Below are 23,862 nucleotides of genomic sequence, written 5' to 3'. Positions count from 1 at the left end.
TCACTGCAAGAAAGACCTTGAGGTGCTGGAGCGTGTCCAGAGAAGGGCAACAAAGCTGGTGAAGGGTCTGGAGATCAGGTCTTGTGAGAAGCGGCTGAGGGAACTGGGGTGGTTTAGTCTGGAGGAGGCTGAGGGGACCTTACTGCTCTCCACAACTGCCTGAAAGGAGGCTGTAGTGAGGTGGGGGTCAGTCTCTTCTCCCAAGTAACAAGCAACATGACAAGAGGAAATGGCCTCAAGTTGCACCAGAGGAGGTTTAGATTGAGCATTAGGAAAAATTTATTCACCAAAAGGGTTGTCAATCATTGGAACAAGCTGTCCAGGGAAGTAGTTGAGCCACAACCCTCAAGGTATTTAGGTTACTGATTGGACTTGATGATCTCAAAGGCCCTTCCCAACCTAGATGATTCTATGATAACAATGATGTTAAAGTAGGGATAAAAAAAGGATTGGCCTAAAGTGGAGGCCATATTTTTTACACAAAAAGCACACTGTCTACAAGTCAGAGTGAACTTTCTTCACTTCCTAGGAGCTCAAATATTACAGTATTAAGAATCTGACTGTACCTAACAAAGTATGCCAGGTGTCGAGCAAAGCCATCGGCTTCCTTTAGTACACTGATCTTGAAGTACAGCAGCTATTATAAATCTATTCACATGTAAGACTTGTGGACATGGGGGCAGGAGACAGAATTTGACCGCTATTGCTCTTCCTTTTCCATCCCTCGCTTCCACTTCATTTAATTTATTCTTTCAGTTGATCCAGCAGAATATGGGGGAGTGGGGACCCAACAGAAAAGCAGTATTTCTCCATTGTACGAGCCTAGATTAAAAATGGTCAGCTGTCAATTTTATATGTGGAATTTAAGTTAAATCAATATACTGCACACCACAGTACAGCCTCATTGCTTATCTCCAAAATACAGATGAAAAGACAAAGCATCAGTTTTTCTAGTGTTTGTTACACAACTTCTGCAGTGACGATACGCTGCTCCAGGTGTATGCACCGCTTGTGCTCAGTCCTGCACTTCCCAGCTCAACATACAAGCCCACTATGAGAATGGTTTACACACCTAATGGCTGCTAACTCAGCCCATGAAAAGCCTCTGCTTTAAGAGGCTTTTGCCACACACTCAGAGCCACAGCTGTAAATGTATGACAAAGATGTCTGTTTCAAAGAGATGTTAAGTTTTAATCTCAAGAATATATCACAATTAAAACAGATCAAGATTTAAGTAATTTCAGTTACTTAAATCATAACTACAACTTTTCTAACAAGTTCAGTGAGTCACAAAAGTCAGTTTCCCCTTAAGCATCGCTTGGATAACAGTAATAGTAATGTTTTTGCTGTCCAAAACTCAAAAATACAAAGCTAGAGAGGAAACAGGCTCCAAAACAAGAAACAAAACACTGCCAGATGAATTATTTTTATTCTCTTGTAGCTCCCAGAAATGTTCAGTAAGAGATGAAACTAGTTCTTTTAAAAGGCAAAGACAACATAACACTGAGTATATGATAGACCTCATTAAGATGTGTCTAAAACACATTTGACAACATAGTGAATACACATTCTCATTGTGTAATTACCTTTCCCAATTAAAAAAGTTAACAAAAACATTTTAAGTAGAACAGAACAGGAGAATTTGAAGTTTTGCACGTCATTTCCTCCAGAATACTTGAATGAAAAGTAGTTTTTATGATCTTATCCCTTTTACATATGGCAGCCTTCTAAGAGAAGCCAAGTGTTCCTTGTATGACCAGCATTTCATTTATATCAACTTTCACTCTCTTGTTCCAAGAATCATCTGTAGGGCACACTTCCACTTTAAGCCAAAAGGTGAAGGTTTTATTATTTAATTGATTTTTGTAGGTACGTCAGCACTCCCAGCATCTAATATATTCTGTATGCCTTCAACTTAGAGCATAACAAAAAATTCTAAGAAGAAACAGAACCTCCCACGTATTCCTCCCAAGAGTGGAGCAGTTGCACCAGAAGTTTACTTCCATCTACTGCACTCCCTGAAAAAAACTAAAATCCTGATGTTCTCCACAGCAGCTACCAGTGAGGATTAACATTACAGGAACAGGAATATGAACAGACACGGAAGTTGGTGGGCACGTGGTTACCTCATACCAGCTACCAGAGGGAATTCTGTATGTTTTGAATTTCTGGCCTCCTAACAAACACTTTTACACTCCCTTATAACCAAGTCTCTTTGCCATGATCCTTTCAAGGGGTTGAAAGGGGAAGAGCTCTTCATTTTCAGCGTAACAGATGACTGGCTTCTAAATAAGAGATATTAATGTCTGAAAAAAACCACAAAGCATTAGAAAACTTTGAGTAACAACTCTCTTATAGCATAAACCATGGCAGGCATTAAATTCCAACTGCAAAAGAATTATACTGCTTCCTGAGATCGAAGATTTGTACAAACTGCTTCTCAGCAGCATGACAAATATCAGTCAGGACACTGCCAGCTTACTTTTCCAGAAGTTTCAATTCGTCATTATCTCATTATTTCAGGGAGCAGAAGGTCAGCTCATGTCTTACCACAGAGCCTCACCTCTCCTCAAAAGAAGTAAAGCTATAGTTTTTGCATTCCTCTTCAGAGTAAGCCCTTCAAAAAAAGGATTGCAGAAGTTTCCTTTTTCTGTTTTATGGGCAACAAAAGTCATACTTGCAAAATTGTTTACTCTAAGCTAGTACCTATTAGGTATTTTATTTCAGGTGTAAACTTCCAAAACACAGATTTCAAGTTGTTGAAGATTTAATAGCACAGATTTTGTCATCACCCCGTTTCAAAACAGCACTGGAAACCTCAACAAGCAGCACAGGTTTGTCTACCAAAAAATCACTTGTTTACAGCATAGTCTCTTGGCACATTCTGACCGGAATATTATAATGTCTGTCATCTTCAGTTATGAGAGTCACCACAGGCCAGTCCTCCACCGGGTCATTGGGATAAAGCGTGATGAATTCATCAGTACTATATTTATACAGTCGATACACTTGGATGGTATGCTGCAGGGCGTAAGCAAGGAGAAACATTTCCACCTACATTGGAAAAAAGCAGAAATACGATGTTTGAAATCAAATACACCTTTTACAAGATTTTTTTTCTCATAAAAATACTAAACTATCAGATGTGGTTTTTCAAAGAAAAAAAAATATAAAGTGAGAATGCACACACACGAGCACCTCTAGTTCAGTATCTTGATCATATACCCCTAAGATATCACGCCTTTAATATGAAGCTCTTCAGACCCAACAACAGCATAGTAGGATATTAGTCCTAGAGAAAAGTACTTTATACAGAGAATCCACTTCCCTACTGCCACAAACAGGTAGGAAAGGCATTCTCTTGTATCAGTATTCACCCTGTTAAATCGGACAAGAATGGGTTTCAGGCAGCAATCCTTTCCCTCTTAGAGGGTACTCTAAACTCTCTAGCCAAATAAAGTAGATGACAAATCCCACTGGTATCAGAAGGAACTCTGAGAAAGAAGCTGGAAAGTCTTCTATCTTGCCTACTACAATTGCAAGCATATCCTGTTCTAAATAATAATTTACAAAGAGTATCACTGAAATAAATCTAGTCAGCACAAAACTAAGCAACATTACTTACTGACTAAATGGGGCAGCAAAAAAAGCCACCAATGAATCAGCTAATTTAACAGTAACAGCAACCTGTCTCATCTATACTACAATTGTCAGATTTTTAAGCCAATAAACAGAAACAAAACATAATACTTCCATGTTTCTAGTGTCTGTAAGTAGTGAATTTAACTGCAGAACCACAATTGTAATGTATTCAATGGGATTTTTTAAAATGGATGTTTCTAAAAATCTTTCAGGCTATCCAGCTTATTAAACACTACATTTTGTTTTGGGGCTTTTTTGTAACATGCATACCATTTCTGCAATGTATAGGGCAGTCATTGTCACTGGTTTACCAGAATTCACCAAGTGTATGTACTACACATGCCCTTCTCTTCATAATTTCAGTATTAGCTTTTATCGTGACAGTGTTTTAAAAAGCTAACAATTAAAAGACTAATACAAATGTTACTATTAATAGAATACCATACTTCCAAAGAATGCTACTTAAGTGTCAGCCACCAGGCAAAAATAAATGTTTAAAAGGAAGGCCTTTACACACTCTTACTACAAGTAAATGGTTCTGCTGTATTTGTCCCAACAAAAGACCAGACACTACACCATTACATTTAGCCAGACCAACAAAAGCTGTGTGATTTCTTAAACTCAAAACCAAAATCTCCAAAACACAAAAACAACACTATAAGAACTATCTCTCCTTACTTGTTCAAGGCCGCCACTGTGACCAATATGATTCAAGTGATTATGCATTAACTGACAAGGGTTGCTAGATGTATCCCGTGCAAACAGTAACCATGAGAAGACAGGAACTCTCCTTCCATTTTTATCATCATTGTATAATTCGATGGCAGTGTTAAGCATCAAAAATTTCAATGCTTCATAGACACTATATTCCTCCTCTTCATTTTTAAACAACTTATCACAAGCTTCTTGTTTCTCAGTAGGACCCTTGATTTCACTTATATTCTTCCACTGCAAAAAAAACCACAACACACAACATGTATCAACAGCCATGACTGTGCAAGAGCTGCAAAAAGCCACTTGTGAATTGTAAGATGTTCAGAACAGGCACTCAGAATTTAATTTATGACAGGCTTTGTGCCTTTTTAAAAACAATCAAGAATATTTCCACAGCTGTAGTCCTATCAAGGTCAAGTTGAGTTAATCTGATTTTGCTTAAATTAGTCCTTAAGCAAAGCAAAAGAGAAGGATGCTGGAAATTGTTGCAAGGTGGCAAAATAAATGTTGTCATGGTTCATAAGCAATAAGGTAACAACCTTTTTGTCTCCTGTATCATAAATCCTACAAAACTCATACTCTACATTTTAGTTGCTCAGAATCTGTATTTCATTCCAGCTCTCAAACTGCTTGGACGCAGCCTTTAAAATATTCTTAAAAGCCTTCAGAAGAAGAGAATATGCATAAACAGTAAGACAGGAACAACTGAAGAGTTTTTAAACAGGTTCCAGAGTTTCAAGGAGGGGGAAGATGGGGCTAGGTAATGTAGTACAAACGCTGAAAGGGCACAACCATTTTCCTGTTAAACTAGAACAAAACCATATAAACATGGAACAAGAACTACTCCTTTGAAATCACTTCAGCATTATTCTGTAATTTTTTTCTTTCCATGACCTGTCCAAGGTAGCAACAGCATTTATCTATAGTATACATCACTCCTTCAAATAAATGCAAGAAATAGAGGCAAAATGTTAACATTCATTTCTTCACTGAAACATGTCTAACTAGTCGTTTTCTGCAGAGCTGCTTACAAATTACTTCCAGCATCAGGCTAATGCAAGCAGTGAAAGATCAGAAAACTCACACAGATCTGAAGAGACAATCTTTCCTTGATTTTTTTGCAGTATACATACAGAAAAGTGACTTTCACTAGTGAAAGCATACTTATGCTAAATTCACCATATTCAAAACCATGTAATTTTTCATATTTGCAAGTGACCAAGAATAAACAAATACTTTTCCAACCTTTTTCCTTAGAAGTATTAAATACTCTTTAATTTCATCACTTATTTCTCCCGTCTTCCTGCCCAGTTTCTGTTTTAGCTGCCACTGCTTGATCCAGTCATACTTGCTCAGCAAGTCTGCAGGAAGCTGGAAGTTGAGAGAAGGGAAGGCAGCGTAAGTCAAAAGTCTTGAAAGGAAAAGCCACCAACCTGCACATTATTATTTCCTTGATTTTTTTTTTTTTAAACATTTTGCACCTTAAAACAATCCCTCATATGTTCTGAACAAATGTTGTACTAAGATGACCATAATTGAACACAACTGGATAACAGTCAGAATACTGGTCTATTACTATTTCCAGACCTAACCAATACATAAGTACTGGAAAAATTAATCACCCCAAGTTATTCATGGCTTTTTTTGGTTTTCTTTTTTTTAATTAAAACACCCCTCCAGCAGCACATGACAGTAAGTGTGTTTGAAAGCATCCCTGAACCAAGAGAAGGTTAAAGATGTGATGATATGCACCAGATAATCCAGAAGACCTGGTGGAGTGCAAACTACTTTGTCCAGAACACAGAAGCTGTTTTCTTTTCAGGGAGTGCAATTAACACACTATGGGACGGGTTTTCTTACAAAGAAGAAAACAACCACCTGATATCCTGGGGATTAGCTGACACATCAGATCATACTGTAGCCTCTGAACTGCCTCTTGTAGGGCTCACGTGCTACACCTGCTCACCCAGGAGATTTTACATTTCTCTTGAAGGACATCCTGGCCCTTGCATGCCCAGGTTTTTTACCTTCATTTATTACCCGTTTTGCCACTAGACCTGGAAGAGCAACTTGTGTCTCACCATGGATCGTGTATTTGGCTAGGGCAGCACATACACCACGAGCTGTTACCAGCCAGTTTCCATTTTATCAGGGCTGCAAATCAGTAACATGTTCTCTTTAACGACAACCAAGTATTGGTCCGATACACATGGACCTTGCCCACCCCAGGCTGGCATCCTATGCTAATCGGACATATAGAACTAAATAATCAAAGATTGTATGCCAGTAACTTCTACAACTACAAATGTGCACATAAACATAGTTTTAAATTTGAAAAAAAAAATTCAAACAAAAATCAGAGCTTATTGAGGTTGTACTGCTAGCTGTCACCACACACATTTCTCTTGCATGCCCTCTACATGGGTGCATTAACAGTTTATCATTTCAACCAGTTCGTTTTATAGTTGTACACCTTTTCCAAAAAAATGTTAATTACCATATGACATTTTTCTCTCTAAAGCAGGAATAAAAATAGATGACCGTCATTAAAAACAGCAAAGTACACCATTTTACAAAGTTTGCACATTCTTTAAAGGAGCACTGGGAAACTGCAGCAATAGTTGTCAGCTCGGGGAATTTATTTATAAAAAGGAAATCTTTTTACAATGCAACTACTGCAGGAAGAAGCACTTCATAGAAGTACTTTTATCAGCAATTACAAAAACATATCAGTAGAAGTTTACTTCACAATGACAAGTGACCACTGAGAAATTTTAAGATGGCCTCTGAAGTTACACAGAAAGACAGTAAGAGCATTGTGATTCTACCTGGACTGCTTGCCTACAACACAGGGTCTGCTTCAGACACTCATCATTTACATTCCAGCAGCAGCCTGGACAACTGGAACCTTCCTCTCCTGAAATGGGCCACTTTTGCATAGGCAGCTTCTTACACGTTCGCTACATGTTCACTGCTATCACCACATGGACTTTGCTGACAAGACAATTTCTGGAATATTTTTCTTCTGCTCTTAGTAAGACACCTTGCGTTTCTTACCCACCAATGCTCCTTACAAACTGTTCTTCACGCAGGCTGGCGTTGCTCTTACACTTATTTTTAAGTAACATTTAATACACGGGTAATACACGCATTCTAAAAAGCCTGCAGCATCCAATTTGTTAACCCACTTTCTAGAGAAACCACGTACGTCACACAAGAATACATATGATAATTTTGAAAAGCTGGGTTCTTTCAAATATGCTTAGAATAAGCTGTCTATATTTTTTTGTTATTACCAGCTGTCTTGTAGGAAACTTCTGACTGCCACATTACACGCAGTAAGAAGAACCAAGAGGGCCTGATGAAGACAGACGAGTTACATCCCAGTGAGCACTACAGTAATGTTTAGACATTATAAATGGGAAACTAAGGGGACCTGGACTCAATGTGAAGTCCTGTAAATGTACAGCAAAACTGAACACTACCATGTCTCAATTCAAGGGATACTGAGAAGTGAGGATATACAGCATAATAAAGAAATAAGATCACAAAATTATCAAGTAAGTTAGAATGAACATTCCTCCTGTCAGAATATCAGAGTGTGACACGTACCATAGTAAAATCCTCACTCTGCAGCCAGCTTGGTAACTGGGTAGCTTGGCTTAGTGCCTGGAAAAGAGTTGCTCTGAGAGCACAATAGTTGTCACCTCGTACTCTCCTTATAGATGCAAATTTCTGGGCAACCGCTTCGTATCCCTAGAAAAATACAAAATCCAAACAACATGAAAGCATTAATAAAATGTTTTAAGGTCATGCACTGGTATCATAAAAAATACTGGAATATTACCATCCAAATGCTAATGTTCCTTAAAAAAAAAAAAAGTGTTTGATCCACTACCCATTTTGAAAGTTCATAAGCTTTTGTCACAAATTATGCTTTGAAAATAAACAACGTCCTTAGTTCCGCTAAATAACAAACAAGAAACCAAAGAAATCTAAGCAGATAACTGGTGTGGTATTTATTTGCTGACGTGCAGAAGTATCACTGAAATGCAGGTAGCTAAATTACTTAAGTTTCAAAAACAAATCCAAGCATACAAACATACACACACACAAGACCGTAAATCTAAAAATACATCATGCTTAGAAGTTTCAGTAATAGTTTATTCCACTTACCCAACGTGTCACATGTAGTTTGCTTTTGCCTCAGGGAAAATTTGTGTTTATGCTGAAATATCTTGACACATGCCCCAGCACATCTGTCCCCTCCCTGTTGTTCCTGTACATACGCTTTCAGCAGAAGCAGCAATGTTGAAACATAACTCCTGAAGCTCACTGTATCTCTTCAGCTAACCTAGCCAGAGCCAAAGCCCTGTGCATCTGTATTTCTCTTACTAATCTCTTGAAGGTGACACTTGGATCTTTTGGTTTATGGAAAGTATTTTTTAGGTTTACTCATACATACCACCACATTTTCAAATTGTGATTAAAAAAAAAAAAACAGCCAAACAACCAACCTTATGCTTTACTTTCTACCATTCTAGCTCAAGATTAATAAAAGAAAATTCGTCCAAAACTTACAAAAAAACAGAATTCAGGAAAAATTTAAGAAAAACTGAGCCTATTCATTAAAGGTCCCCACCTTAAAAATCATGCAATTCACCAGCTTCAGTTATTTGCCTTCTTCCAAAAAGTCTGGTGACCTGCTCTGCCATTTCAACAGACCACAAAATTACCATTTTATGGTAATAAAGTAAATTTAATACTTCAGTTGAAAACCATAATGAAGAACAGCATTAACAAAAACGCTACACTATCAACAGGTAGCCTTACTAAAAAACACATTTTGAATGAGTACAAATGAACCGATCTTCCAGTTGTCAGCCACTTCTAAGACCAGACGCTGGAAAACACTGCCGTTGCATTTCCTGTTTTAAAGACTGTTCCCACAGGAAATCACCTACTAAACACGGAAATGAAAACAAAAAGCCCAACAAAAAAGAGAACCAATACCTTTCTCATCCTTTTTGCTGAGGGTGTATTTCCTCTCCATTCTTTTCTGCAATACTCCATGATGTCCACTTCAGGTGCAACACTTAGTTTGTGTTCTGTCAAAATAGAATACGTAACATTATACACAGAACTGCAAAACAGAACAACATAGAAAAAGCACTGAATTTCTAAATATACTCCATCACTTTAAAATAACATTGGTGCCAAACAAGACAGACAGCACAACCTATAGCTACTAAGTAATTATTAGTATCAGATGGGGAAAAAACCCAGCTTGCTCTAAAACTGAGAAGTGAACAAAAATAGCGATGCAGTCCAACAAAAATAGAGAACACCCCGCTCCTCTCTTGTGGAAAATATTAATTGGCAAAGAGCAGAAATTAGTAAAGCACTCTTCGTTTTCTTAGCAACCAGAAAAATACTTGACAAAAGTTTCTCCTCTTCTTTTAGCAGCTGGACTATAAGAGAGAAAGATAACAGATCTTTCTGAATAAGCCAGAAACAGTGGCAGAAAGTAGCAGCACAGTTTTCTCTTGGAATCCCAACAGCCTTCATTCCAAAACAGATAGTACTACAGTTATCAAGGGACCCCAGCAACAGGTGCTGCTATAATAACTACAAAGCAGTAGTTGCCAAGCTCGACACTCCTAACATACGTTATGACTGCTTCCCAAAGGATTTACATTCTCTTGTAAAGTAACTATAGAAACATGGGAAGAAACATACTAAGAGCAACTAGTTTTACATAAAATTGATCTTCTCTTGAATTAAACTGTACAACGTACTCAGTCACGATAAGTAACTTCTATTGCACAGAGACAACTGTGCACAAAAGCCCTTGGAAAGAGGGTGTCAAATCATCACAAACTAAGTGCTACAATGAATTGTAATACTTCATTTAAAATGTCAAACAAAGTTGGAATGTACCTGAAGAGCTTGTCTCACAAAGCAGTATTTTCTCTCTCTCTATTTCTTCTGCATCGCGATACATGTCCTCCTCACTGCAATAAAAAAATCAACCCATAGTTCATGTAACAGCACAAACCTTATTTAACTTTTCCTGTGTTTAAAACTACAGGCGAGTACTTGAGTCTTTCTCCAAGTATTTTTTCAACTTCATTTGCCTTCCATCTTACATGTTTTCATAAAACCAACAGGGCTTCTCAAAAAAAAAAAAAAAAAGAAGTTTAAAAAACTTCTCAACACTTTCCCTCTCTTATTTATGACACCTACAGTTGCAATGAATCACTGCCTGAATTTCTCTTCTGCTGGTTGTATGCAGACTGTAGAATACCGAAGTCCCTTTGTATTTGTAAATTTTACAGGATAAATTTGCAAAAGATAAAAGCCAAAATGCCTTATTTGCTGATTATATGAATACTGCAACCTAAGCACACATTACTCAGCAGAGCTTTGCATCTACGGTGCACTGGGGCTGAGCAACCTGCCTAGTAATGAGCAGAATATGTGACAGAATATCATGATGGAAAGCAGCCAGCTATCTGCAGCTGGTTTGAATGTTATGAACTCAAGGAAAATAAAATTCTAAGCATGATCCAAACTGCAGCCTACAGGCTAGCTGAAATCCAGTCAAATATTTCTTCCTTAAATAATATGGGCTTTTTGGTCAAGGTATGCTGCCAAATGTCTCCACCTGAGCCTGTATACAGACATTCTGAACTCAAGTTATGACCATGAGAGAGGAAATGCTGGCCTAAAAGGATATTGTTTCTAAGCATAGTCTAGCATTATCAAGAAGAGGTCTCAAAACTAGGGTGTGAACATTACTGTTGAGAATGGATGTCCATGCAGTGTTCAAAAAACACAGTAAATTGCACATTCCTTTAAACACGATTCTGAGTGGCATTTGTCATATAATTATATCTAGCAAATAAACTTTAAAATCAGTTTCACAGCTAAAATATATATTAAAAAAACCCCATATACCACCACCAAAGATACTAGTAAATCATTTAGGTTTACCACTAGAAGAAGGTTACATAGAGAAGTTTGTATTTTGAAGAAAGTACATGTGCAGAAAAAAAAAAGTGTAAGGTTATTATTCACTGCCCACTTGTTACACGAGGTTATTATTCACACAATTAGTAGTTTCTAATCCACTACTCAGAAAAACCCAATCCCAAACTACAGTGTGCTTGCAAAAGACCAGCAAGAAATTAAGGCAGTGACCTTGCCCCATCTTACACTGCTAAGAGAAGACAAGCAGTTAGGAAGACCGCAACAAAGGGTTTAACGTAGCCAGCTGGTAGTTAAGATCATTCTCATTCAAGGTGAAAGAACACACTGACAAATTATGGCTCTGTATTTCTTTTTCTTTATATCCAAACTAGCTTACTTTAAAAAAGTAATATTTCTAACCCATTTGCACATATTTCCCTTGAGAACAAAAAAAAAATATTTCGTATAAAGACAAATACAGGTTAATACTGGGAAACTGCCATCTACTGCACAGTCATGTAAAACTACAGTTCAGTGTTTACTCAAGTTTCAAACCTTTAACTTTCAAACTGAGTTTCCTGGGTGCTCAAGTAGCTGCTTAAAATCTTACTCATAACAATACTAAATTATTAATTAAAAGAGAAACAATAGATGCAGTAGATATTAAACACAGTACTCCATGCAAAGAGTACTACCTGCTGAGAAGATAAATCACAGAAATACTTATATCAAGTCCTTATTCCAGCTACAGTGTGGCACTGGACAAACCCCGATTTCCACACATAATCTTATTTCTCAGCAGAGATTAAGGTCCACTAAGGTTTGCGAAGAGTTTCAAGAGTACTTAATTACCTTGAAAATACTATGAAAAAAACCCCACCAACTCCGTATCTGGCAGCAGTGATCTCCAGCTTACCTTATCTATAAGCAAAGCATTTCAAATATAAATCAACAGCCTCCTCCTCCGAGCATGAACAAACCTACTTCTACAAGGGATCTCATTGAAGGTGGCGGGAAGTGTCACTTTGGGATACAACCTCAAATACATTTAGGTTATAATGTACAAAGAGAAAAAAAAAAGCTCAGCTGCAAACTAGCAAGGTCGCTCAAAAAAGAAGTTTGGTACAGAGTGAGCAGTGCCATATTCCTTCTGCCGGTGTTACCCCATCTTCTTTTTGGGAGCTGACAAAATAGGACCTACAGATCCAGAACCTGGAAAGATTAACATCCAGCATAAACAAGTACTGCAATTTAACTGAGTTGTTTGGAAATCAAGGTAGCCAAGAGGTGCAATCCATCTGCACAGGCACTCTCATCTCAGAGCTGAAAGTGCATCTTAACATTGTTCTCTCATAGCAACTGTTAAGTAAGTCTGTGGAAACTAAACCCTTTCCCCATTAATCTTCACATCAATATTTGACAGAGTGAAAATAAAGTAACAGACAGAAAAAGAATCACTAAGTGAAAACATGCATACACAAAGAAAAAAAATAGTGCGTAGCGTTGTGTGTAAACACTTCAAGTGTTGCAACAGTGAATCAGATTCTGCTGAACCAAAGAACAGCAAGGAAAAAAAAAACCCAGGATGTCAGATTTTACTGAAGAGTATCCCGGGCTTTGCATTTTAAAAACAAACAACAACAGAAAAAACCCACACCACCAAAAAACCCCAAACCCCAACAGGTTAAGATGGCAGCAGGCAAAACTAAGCTGGAGAGAAGTGAAAGGACTTGGGCCGGGGGGGCGGTTAGAAGATACCGTATGAAAGCAAAACCAATGTTTAAAGTCTTCCATTTGTTATCATGAAGGGATGGATATTTATTTTTTTTTAATGTCAGATTAAAGTCAGTGCTATTAATAGTTAATGTAAAGACATGCTAGATCAAATAGAATTAGTATGCCAAGTAGCAGATAATTTTAAAATGCAGAAGGATAGAGAACCTTCCTTAGGTACCGCACGTTCAACAACATACAAAGTACACTTAATACATATTTATATGAATCTGTGTGTTAATGTTAAATGTGCGTTAATACTAAAAACTCACATTAACATATTAGATGAAATAAGATTTTTAAAGCATGTTTGAAAACATGTACTTATTTTTAGTGACTTTTTCACTAAGTCAGCACTCATTGGAGATTTTGGATCTTGTCTAAAATAGTCCACTGGCTACCTATAGAAAAAGGATTAATTAGAAATCACTTCCTTCTCTTACTTTATTGATGCATTCTTCAATAACATAAAGGCACTCCTAATGTGCACTAATTTTGTTTTCAGAAGTTTGGAATATCCTTTTTTAATACCTTCATACTTATTTCTTCCTCCAGATACCAAATACTCTTGCAGAGACTTCTACTGTCAAATCTCACACAACTAAATTTTTACTTCAGCGTATAGCAGGAGGTTTACAAAAATAAACCAAACAAAAAGCTGAACTGTCAGGATTAAAAAAAGCCTTCCATGCACTGCACCTAACAGTGTACACAAAGTTAAATAAAACCAAGCTACCAGAGTATCTGCCCTTGATTCTCTGTTTCCTGTGCTCTGCATCTTACCCTTAAGAGCTTAATGTCACATCAGTTATTCCCTTAGATGGGGAAAGAAGGCCACTAATAAACCATAAAAATAAGCAATTTATCTAAAGGCTGAAGATTTGACATTTAGAACTATTTTCCCAAGAAATTCATTTTCATGAACTGAAGGTCCCCCTCCCTTTCTACAGAAAAGCTGTTAACACATATATATATATATATATATATATACACACACACACAAAAAAATCCTCACCTGTCCTCAGATGACTCCACTGCTGAACAATTACTAGACACAGGTAGATATAGTTCACAGTTTCTAGCTGCATCCTGATCTGTCAGGAGTGATTTAATCATATCTGTCTCCTCAGGTCTCCCAGTCCTTCTGTACACATAGTCCTGTCTTACTTCCGATGTAGATCGCTCTTTCTGGTCAGTAGCTGCGTTTGCTGAACCAAGTTCATTAGGAGGAACGCCAACTTCCTTTTCATCCTTCATCCACTGTATGGCAACACTCTCTTTTTTCTGTGTCTGTTCTGCGCCCGCAGAAAGGCTGGTTGGTTCTGTCATCCACCCTTGAAAATTATCCTGGCTTTGAAGAATGGATAAATATATGAAGAGTATCTCTCATGGAAAAACAAAAGCACATGTTTTAAGAAAATTACAATACTTCCAGTTATTTTGTATTCTGAGGGTACCTACATTGTTCAAAAGCAGCAACAAAATCCAGAACAGCCTAGCAAGATAACACAGCTCCCAAGCTATTTTCAAACTCATTTCCTTGGCAAGCCAATCCCATTTCTTAGTGAGGCTAATCTGTTCCAGTTCCTCAAACCCGCCCCAGAATCAGGAACCCTGACTGAACGCTTGCTCTTCTCAGGGGGCACTATCACCTAAAAACCTGAGAACTAACAGAAATCCCACAGAAACAAGTTTCCATCCTGCAAGAGGAGGATGTTTACAAAGTCAGCTGGTGCTCCATGAAACTTCCCACGGCACCAGGATTATTGCCTGATACAAAAACTTCTGATCTTTGGTTCTTCCAATATGATTTCCAAGTTACTACGACAGGACTTTCTGCAACCCATTCTAGCAAGTCCTCCAAAGGCTTAGGAGGTGCCAGTACAGTAAATTTTCAAGGGTATTGACCTCAAACCAATACGCAGCCCTCCTCAAAACTTATGCGTTGCTTCGCAGTTGCCACACTTACGTCTCTAGACAACTCTTACCACTGCTGCCCAGCAGGTCGCCGCAGAACCGACAGTCTTAATTTCCACCACATACACCTTAACACTGTACAATGCGTTTCCACCGTCAGGTTTAAGTCCCCCACCCGCCGCGAACCTCCCTCTCCCGGGCGTCACTGCCCTGCCGCACTGGAGCCCCGCTGCGGAGCGGAGCTCAGGACGAGAGCCGCATGCCTCGTCCCGATCGCTCCCAGCCCCGCTCCCCAGGAACGGACCCGCGACCCGCGCACCACACCCGCACCGCGCGGGGCAGCCGAGGCCTCACCTTTCCGGCACCGTCCGTCCTGCGGGGCCGCAGACCCGCCGCCGCCGCGCCCGGCCGAGCGGAGGAGGCCGCCCCCGCCGCGGCCACCCGCTCGCCGGGGCCGGGGCCGGCCCGCCCTGCCCGCCGCTCGCCGCTCATGCTGGCGGGCTCCCCGCGGCACGGAAGGGGCCGCCGGGCCCCGCCCACGGGCCCGCGCTAGGGCCGGCTACGACGGCTGCCGGCGCGCGCTCGGCGCGCCCATCGCCGCGGCCGCCGCCCCGCGCCAGCGAGCGAGCGCCCGCCCGGCCCTTACGCGGCTCCGCAGTCGCTTCCGCGTCGCCAGCCGCTGCCGGCATCCTCCGCCCCTGCGTCATCACGCCGGAAGTAGCGTTTGTACGTGCCCGCGCTTCCTTCCTTCCACCTGCTTGTCGTCATACAAAAAGCGCCGGGCACAGCGGCGGGGTTGGGCGGGCGTTGCCCTTCGCGCATGCGCATGGGCGGCGGAGGGGTGGGAAGGTCTTACTCGAGTGGTTTGGTTTTGGGGTCTGTGCTTTGGTTTCCTTTTTTTCTTAATTATTTTCGTTCTGTGGCGCGGCGAGTCTCCGCTGGAATGCGGAACCAGCCCTTGAACTCGCGTGACGTGAAGGGCGTTCAAGGGCCGTCGCCCAGCGGGGAGGCAGCGGCGAGTCCCGCCGTCAGGCACCGGGCGGGGGCGCGGGGCTGCGGCTCCCCTGTCGGGGGCGCGCGTAGCAGCGCTGGCGGGGAATCCCCGCGCGGTGAGGGCGCGCGTGCCCGAGCCTGGAAGCTTCTTCCGGGTGCGAGGAGTACGTGACCGAGTTGTGGTGCGGGGGGGACCTGCCAGTGACAGACCTGTACAGCACCGCCTGTTACCCGGGGTCCCGCACACCCAGTACTATTAAAGATGGGACGCTCTGAACAGTAAAGAGCTGAATTGTGGTGGAAAAACGTCCCCTGAAGCCTGAGCGTCTTGGAGGGTGTTCACCGTGAGGTGGGGCCTGAAAATGGACGAGAAAAGTATTGGTCTTCTTTGTGGAATTTCCTTCATAAGAATACGCTTTCTTTGAGCAACGCCAGTGGTAGTGGTGACAAAGACTGGGGGGAAACAATGACAAACATGCTGACACTAAAGGAATTCGAATTAACAAGATTTATTAAAAAAAGTACGTATTTAGAGTATCAAACAGTATAGGGAGAACATTCTCAAGGTGGAGGTCAGGTCGTAAAAACCTGTAAGAGGTTAAAATGGCAATGAGAAGTAATTTGCAACGTCACATAAAACTGGTGGACATCTTTGTAAACAAGTTTTCCCCATTTTCTTTATTCTTGAGACATGAGGCTCATGAATGTTTTGGGGGGAAAAAAAAAGCATTACCTTATTTTTTTTTTTTTTAATCACTGTTTTCTTGTGGCTGCATCTGTGTCGGCTTGACAATGACATCTCCTTTGAAAAGCCACTTTGAACAACTGTTTGCCCGACAGGTTTGTCTCAAAACGCATTGCTGCATCACGGCGGCCATGTCAGGATTGCTGCTGTTCAAACGCTCCTCTGGAAGTACCCCTCGCTGTTCCCTGCGCTCCTCAGGAGAGTGAAGGGTCTTTGCAAAGCAAAACCTCTTTACCTGGAAAACTCTGAAGGAGCGACGTGTGCACAGAGTGACGGAACGCTGCGGCGTTCTCTGCCTGCAGCACTGTGCAGAAAGCCGGACCGTGGTTCGCGGCGGACAGACACCTTATTCTCTGCTGAATGACTTTGCTCTATTTTATTGTCACTGCGTGTGGGGAGGAGGCGGAGTGTTCAGCATTGTTTGGAATGTTCAGTCTTTTTTTAATGTAGGTTTACAAGGAAGAACTTTTTCTTATGTATGGTTCTGTTTGGATTAATTTGTTACTCATTTTTAGCTGAAGCAACTCTGGCATTCTTTAAAAAGTTCATGAAAATACATAACAAAGACATTCAGTGTAATACGAGAGGCATTTTGCAGGTCTGAAATATTTCGGCACTTGGTATTCTGGTAAAGGACACTGGTAACTGAGATTTTGATACAAAAAGAACCCATCGAACACCATGAAAAAATACTGTGATTGTTCTTACCTTATTTCATGCATCTTGATGCTTGTCAGCCATTGTCATCTTTGCTAGACTAATTACTGGGCGCTACTGGAAAGTGGCTCCCAAGATTTCAGGAGTATGATCAGAAACGTTGGGGTGATCCGTTCTGCTTGTGACTCCAGGAGAATGTCGTTCAGAAGAAAATAGATGGGGAAAACCCACCAGTAAAAGCCAAACGGGCCATACAATACCCATTACGTACTTCTGTCATTACATATTATTTGTGGGGGTTTTTCCCTCTAGCATCCCTGAATTTGTTAAGAGTTTTTGGAGCTGTGTTCTGAGATATATCTCCTACTATGTACCTAAAGGCAGGTATATATACATGCTGCTTTCCACTTACACAGATTAAAAACCTGCTTCATACTTTTCCTGAGCAAGCTTAGTTTGCACATTTAAAATGCATGAAGATTAAAATGCACAAATATATTGTCTATGCATTTGATAAAAGTATTTATTAAAAGAAGTTACAGTATGATGTAGCTAAGTTTTTTCATTATTAAACAAAGAGTAGCTCATTTCCCTAATTGGAAAATAATAGAGAGAAAAAAAATTTTTGAGTGCTTTCAATAAATGAACATCCTTATCAATTAGTAGGTCAGGGTAAGCCAGCAACACTTCCTGCTGACTGCTGCCCAGACCAAGAACACTCTTAGTGGCTCAATTAATTAACCAAGACTCCCTGAACAATGTGTATGTCTCACACCTTTTTTCCTTTCCAGTTTCCAGGAAATGGAATGAAATTAAATGGAAAAAAAAAAAAAAGGAGAGGAAACCGAGGTCTGCAGAAACCAGATAATGATACTAAATGCAAAACTCCAGCGGTTTTATGAGGCAGAAATTTACAAAACATACACATGTGGGTTGCCCCACCTTCCCCACCCGTAGTATCCAATATGTTTTTCCTTTATTGATTGCTTGAAGTTTTCTTTCAGCTTACAGAGGAAGTTTAGAATTAGGGTTACTGCTCCAGATCGTACATTAAATCTGCAAAAGATATATGCATTTTCATTGTACCGTAAAGAAGACGACAACTGGGGCTTGTTTTCTTAAGACAGCAGAACAAAAAGTAGCACTGGTGGTCACTGCTGCTGCTAAAACTGACTCTGTTAGTGTGAATGGATTAATTGCTATCAGGAGACTTCTGAAGTTACCTGCCCCCAGTCGTGAAACAGCCCATGAGCTGGGTGACATGATGAAGGCAAGTACCTGGCCTATGAACTGCACAACTTCTGGCCTGCAACATGAGGCTGTTTTTTTCAGGGAAAAATCTTTCCTAGTAGGGTTTGTCAACACAGGTCAACAGGGCCACCAGCTTCTCCTTTCAAATGCTGTGACCTCCTCTTTAGTGAGGAAGGTCATGAATCTGCCTGACAACCTGAGAGTGATGAGGCAGATGCAAAACCAACAGTGAGGAGCAAAGCCACCATGTGGAGTCACCAGGAGAAGTGACCAAGACGAAGTCAAGTGAGAGTTGTAACGTTCTGCCCAGGGAGCCTGAGGTGTCTGTATCCATCGCGTTTGCTAGGTTATGTGAAGAAAGCTCAGCTGCGCACCCACCAAGGAGCACGGAGGCACCACCCCCATCAGCTGTACGGGTGGCAAACCTGCAAGCCTGGCTTCAGGTCTCATGAGAGGTGTTTTTGTAGTCAGATGTACTTTGTGATGTGGTGTGCCATCAAGAGAAGCAGCCTTCAGCTGGGTTACTGAAATAGTAAAACATCCCAAAGAACTCTCAGAGTATGCAAGCTCCACCATAAAAATTGTATTGTAGTATCAAAAATCAAGTGGCTTTTATTAAAGTGCTCAAATTCACGAGTCTTCTTTACTGTTTTCTGAAAGAAAAAAAGTGGCATTTTTACTCTAATGAGTCAACAAATCAGCCTGAAGACCTTTTACAGTTCATTAATCAAATGAACCACATCCATTCCTTTGGATGAAATCCCTCTCAACTGATGTTTGTAAGTCTATGTAACGAACAAGCCTTTGGAGCTGCTCAGATGTGGCTGCCCTTGCAAATACCTGCTTGAAGCAAGGAATACATTTATGCCTGCTCTGCAACTGCTGTCCAGCTCCCTCACTTGTTGATGCTAGCTCCTGTCTTCTGCATTTGATTCCTGCTCCCGGACAAGACAAGGCTCTCCATTTCTGGCTTGACCTTGCATCAGCTTTCCTCAGCGAGGAAGAACAAGGTTACTGAGGCCCTTGTCCGTTACCCCTCTGCCAGCTGTGGTACTGGAGTTGGCTTTGTGGGTGGGTTAAGCCTGTTTCTTCCCAGAGTGCAGCTGGCAACGTGCACTGGCTTTCACCAAGAAGTAAACCGTAAGCCTCAGCCACGGCATAAACCCTTTACTGTGGTACTGTTTTTAAACCTTCTCAGTGCATACGGATCAGTTAAAAAAAATCATCTCTCTATAGGGAAGCTGAACTGAACCGTAAGATATGCTGAACTGAAATCGAGATCCTAAAAACAGAGATCATTTGGGGGTTTGTAACAGTAGGATTAAGTCTCTGGGCAGCAGCTCCCTTCCTTACACTCCCCCCAAAAAAATGTGAGGAATAGCAAAGGAAGAGGTATATCAGAAATGCAAAAAAGCCCATTTTACAGTAAGCGATAATGATATCCACCACCAAATTTAACAAATTAAGCAGAACCACCTCTGTGACAGCATCAGGGGAAAAAAAAAAAAAAAAAAAAAAAGACCAGTCAGAACAGGAAGCTCTTACTGCTGGATTCAAGACCCTCTCCACAAGCACTGTAGAAAAGAGAAAGGAAGTGGGAGAAGGCCAGTTTAGCATTACTGAAAGAGACAAGAAACCTATCAAGAGTGTTCTTAAAGAAAAGTGGTTGCATACTTTACCTCACATGCCTTTCATATATCTCTTCATAGCAAGTAGCTCCTTGGAAATTCTCACAGATGAACTTTCTGTAATTGTTTTTTGAGGTGATGGATTTCTTGCTGGAGAGCTCACGTGGAAAGCTCTATGCATTTAGATTATAAATTACTTGCAGCCATTGTAAAATAGCATTTCCCTGTATTTAATATTTCCCAAATACCTTCCTTTGTTAGGACACGTAACTGTAGCTGTGGCTTCAAATACAAGAAAACTCAAAAAGTATCTCCAGTTAATTTCTTACTTGATGCTAGAATAGCTTGCTTTTAAAAAGCTGTTCCCACCTGCAGTAATACAGTCAACTTTTGCGTTTCCTAGTCAAGCCAGCTGAATACAATTGGACATCCTATTCAAACAAAAAAAAAATGTATGTTTCTCACATTAAAGACGAGGCATTTTTTACCTTGTTTTTTCTGAGTTTGCTCCTGCATAGGCTTTCAGCTGCTTCCATTTTCAGTCTAATACAAGGCTGAGTTGTGTGTATCGTTCACTCACTGCTTTGCCACGCCAGTGAATCCTGTCTTGTCTAACATCTTCCCAGTCTTCACTTTCCTCTCCCTGTCTTATTTTGCTATGGCATTTCTCTTGGGAAGTGTCGGGGTAACTCCCTTTGGCAGCATGGTTTACTCCACTACTGCTGAGAATTCTTGAGAGTAAAATAAACAGGGAAGACAGTGAAGTCAGGTTATTACAGCCACCCAGATCCAATGTCAGATGTGTGCATTCGAATGAGAAGGAGTAAGCAGAGCAAAGCTATTGCTGCATAATGTCGTTCTGGCAAGACTCCCTGCAGCATAAGACCCGCTAAGAGATAAACTTTCTGACTGTGGCTCAGTGCCACGTAGTTTTCCACATTTCAGAGAGCTTACAGAGAACCAACATGGTACTTTAAAGTTCCGGAGCTCTGAACATTTGAAGTCCCATAAAGAAAGCAGGGAGAACTACCGTTGGGGAGACTTGAGATAATTTGGAAATTATTTGCACTGGATTAAATTCATATGTGAATTCAGGCAGGAGTTACGTCTCGGCCTCAATCCAGCAGAAATCAACAGCAAAGTTGTGAGTAATTTTAACAATACCAGGCTACTACCAGTGACCATAGGCAATTACCACAATCTACGTTTCGGTGATTTAGGGAGTGTTTGCAGGGCTAATGCTGAATGAAATTCTAAAGTGTTGTTGTTTTCAGCTTCTGTCCTTGGTCATCTCCTCTTGCATTATTTATGTGATTTAGTGGATAAACTGTTCTTTGATGTAGCAGTCTGATAATATCAGGATATGCAGGTGTGTCTGCCCTTATTTTAAAAAGGCAGTGCCATTGTCTGAATTTCCTTTTGGCCTTGAATCTCTTGTTCATGATCCCTTCCGCTGGGGTTAGAAGACTGAGGACTGCTGTTCCGCTTCAGCGACTGACTGAAAATAGTTTGACAGTTGGGAAAAAAGCTGTTCTGATTCAAAATGATCTTTGACATATGACCTGAGAAGGTTGTCATCTTGGAGCATAGGTTTGGGCAGGATCTGCACGCTAGCTTAGATAGGCACAACAGTAACATCATTTGAGCACCAAATAACACTGGTTTTTATTAGGTAATACACTAATTACTGTGGAGTAATAGTAGCAGATTGCATTCTAAATGGATTTTGGAGGCGATATGGTGGGATCCAAATATATTAAGAAATTGAGCTGCTCTTTTAAAAGACAGCTCAACTTCTTCCTTTTGGGTGCTTAAAATTAATCTATGGTGATTATCTTGTAGTCAGAAAAACTGAACAAACGGTCTGTAATTTCAAGAGTTTGAGTCACACTGTTTCATTTTAGAAGTGCTTTTCCTCACCCTTCTCATTTTATGCATGGACCTGAATGAGCCACAGTTGCCCTTATTCCATCCATTCCTGAGTCTCATGGTGTCCAGGCAGGCTCTGAGGGGAAGGTGGGGGGGGGGTGAAGAGCAGAGAGACAGGATCTCAGAGAACTTCCAGTTACTGATAAATACCACTTCTTCAAAAGATCACTTACATTCACAGAGAATGGGTTTAATTCACTTAATTTGGCTGGGGCCAACCCACCACTATCATCTGGGCAAATGTGACAATCAAAGAATTGCCAGAGAACTGAGCTTATTGAACTACATTTTCTGACACTTGGAAGCCATCTACTGGATAGATAAAAAGAACACAAAATCCTTCATAGCTAAATGCTAAATTTGTCATCTGAAACTCAAAAGCTGATCATTTTCAACATTTGTAAGATGCAGTGTGTCACAATCCTGAAAATTACTACCATGGGGAAAACATTCAGCTGAATGCGAGAGCTTGGCTTAAAAGACACAGGGAGTTACCAGCTGCTCTGTGTGCTGTGGGCTTCAGCAGCTGCTGCACACAAACGTGCACAAGTGCATTCAAATTAGTTGCCTCCACATTTCAATAACAAGCTGATCTACGGCCAAGTGCTTCACTAAACAGGTAGATGTTTTGGTTAAATGCATGCCCAAGGTATTAACCTTTGAAGTATGCAAAGCTGGGATATGCCAGAAGATGAAAGCATTCAGGATGCACCCTGTTTCTTTTATGTTTTCCATTTTTCCCTCTCGCCAGCATTGACCAGCACGCACAACCCTGTGCCACAGGTCCCAGCAATGCCTCAGCCATCCTCCTCACCCACGAGCTCTGGCTGACACAAAGCTCTGTGGTTCATGAAAAGAGATGCAAATCGGTCGAGCCCTAAGGAGGTAAGTTCTCTACACTTATCTCCTCTCCCTGTGAGGTCACCTCCTGTCTCTGGGGCACATGGGTTTTCTTGGAAATTTTCGGACAAATCTGTAAAGAAGCCTCTGCTGCGTGCTCCGTCCCTGGCCAAGATCAGGGTTGGACCAACACCGTGAAGGGTGCTGTGAACAGGAACAAATGCCCCTTCAGGCAGCGGCAGCAGCACCCCTCCAGCCCAGCTGCCCTGCCAGCTGCCAGACTTCTCTCCCAAATGATTTCAAGGGATCCTCACAGACCCGAATCCTGCTCTCAGGCCCAAAGTGAAAGTTTCTCTCCTGCCAGGGAGAACTTCAAGCACCCCAAAACCCTCACAAGCCAAGAGGAAGGACCAGGGCTTCTGTCGCTCAAAAATCCCAACCCTACCATTTCTTCAGAATCAGGAGCTTTTCAGAAAAATGGACTCTAAAAACAGTAGTGCTGCAATGGCACTGACCTAATGGTCATGGGTGGGACTGCTGTAATACTGCTGAAGTACAGAGGGACAGGGAGATCCAACTACTGGCAAAAAACCCCAACATAGGTCTTCTCTGTGCTTTGAAGAGAATGGACATATCTTTATTTTTCTGGACAACTAAACTAATTTAAAATCATACATATTCCTTAAATCTGTGCTTCAGGAAAATTACAAACTGCATTTGAAAACTATTTCATAGACATTAAACTCAATACCCTGAGACTAAAAGGTCAACTTAGTGGCGACAAACAACTACACTTTTTAA

The 23,862-nt window shown here is 40.9% G+C and overlaps 1 protein-coding gene across 1 annotated transcript; it reads right to left on the bottom strand.

Moving 5' to 3' along the window:
- Positions 1-1,254: 1,254 nt before the first annotated feature.
- Positions 1,255-15,387, bottom strand: OTULIN (OTU deubiquitinase with linear linkage specificity). Its single transcript, XM_086468985.1, has 8 exons — positions 15,373-15,387; positions 14,117-14,448; positions 10,297-10,370; positions 9,370-9,464; positions 7,969-8,112; positions 5,602-5,727; positions 4,321-4,590; positions 1,255-3,054 (listed from the first exon to the last, which is right to left on the bottom strand). The coding sequence occupies exons 2-8, from the start codon at positions 14,428-14,430 to the stop codon at positions 2,860-2,862; spliced, it is 1,218 nt and encodes a 405-aa protein (XP_086325111.1). The 5' UTR covers positions 14,431-14,448; positions 15,373-15,387; the 3' UTR covers positions 1,255-2,859.
- Between the last annotated feature and the right edge of the window lie 8,475 nt (positions 15,388-23,862).

The sequence above is a fragment of the Leptosomus discolor genome, chromosome 8, assembly GCF_034619465.1.
Source record: "Leptosomus discolor isolate bLepDis1 chromosome 8, bLepDis1.hap2, whole genome shotgun sequence".
NCBI classification, from domain to species: Eukaryota; Metazoa; Chordata; class Aves; order Leptosomiformes; family Leptosomidae; genus Leptosomus; species Leptosomus discolor.
Note: the sequence above shows the minus strand (reverse complement) of the source record. Positions and strands in the feature narration are given on the sequence as shown.

Excerpts from the sequence above, each read along its gene's own strand:
- OTULIN (XM_086468985.1), bottom strand. The coding sequence starts at position 14,430 with ATGACAGAACCAACCAGCCTTTCTGCGGGCGCAGAACAGACACAGAAA. Across the intron at positions 9,465-10,296 it reads TTGTGAGACAAGCTCTTCAG|AACACAAACTAAGTGTTGCA; the intron begins GTACATTCCAAC and ends CTATTTTGACAG. Across the intron at positions 3,055-4,320 it reads ACAGTGGCGGCCTTGAACAA|GTGGAAATGTTTCTCCTTGC; the intron begins GTAAGGAGAGAT and ends TTTCCAATGTAG.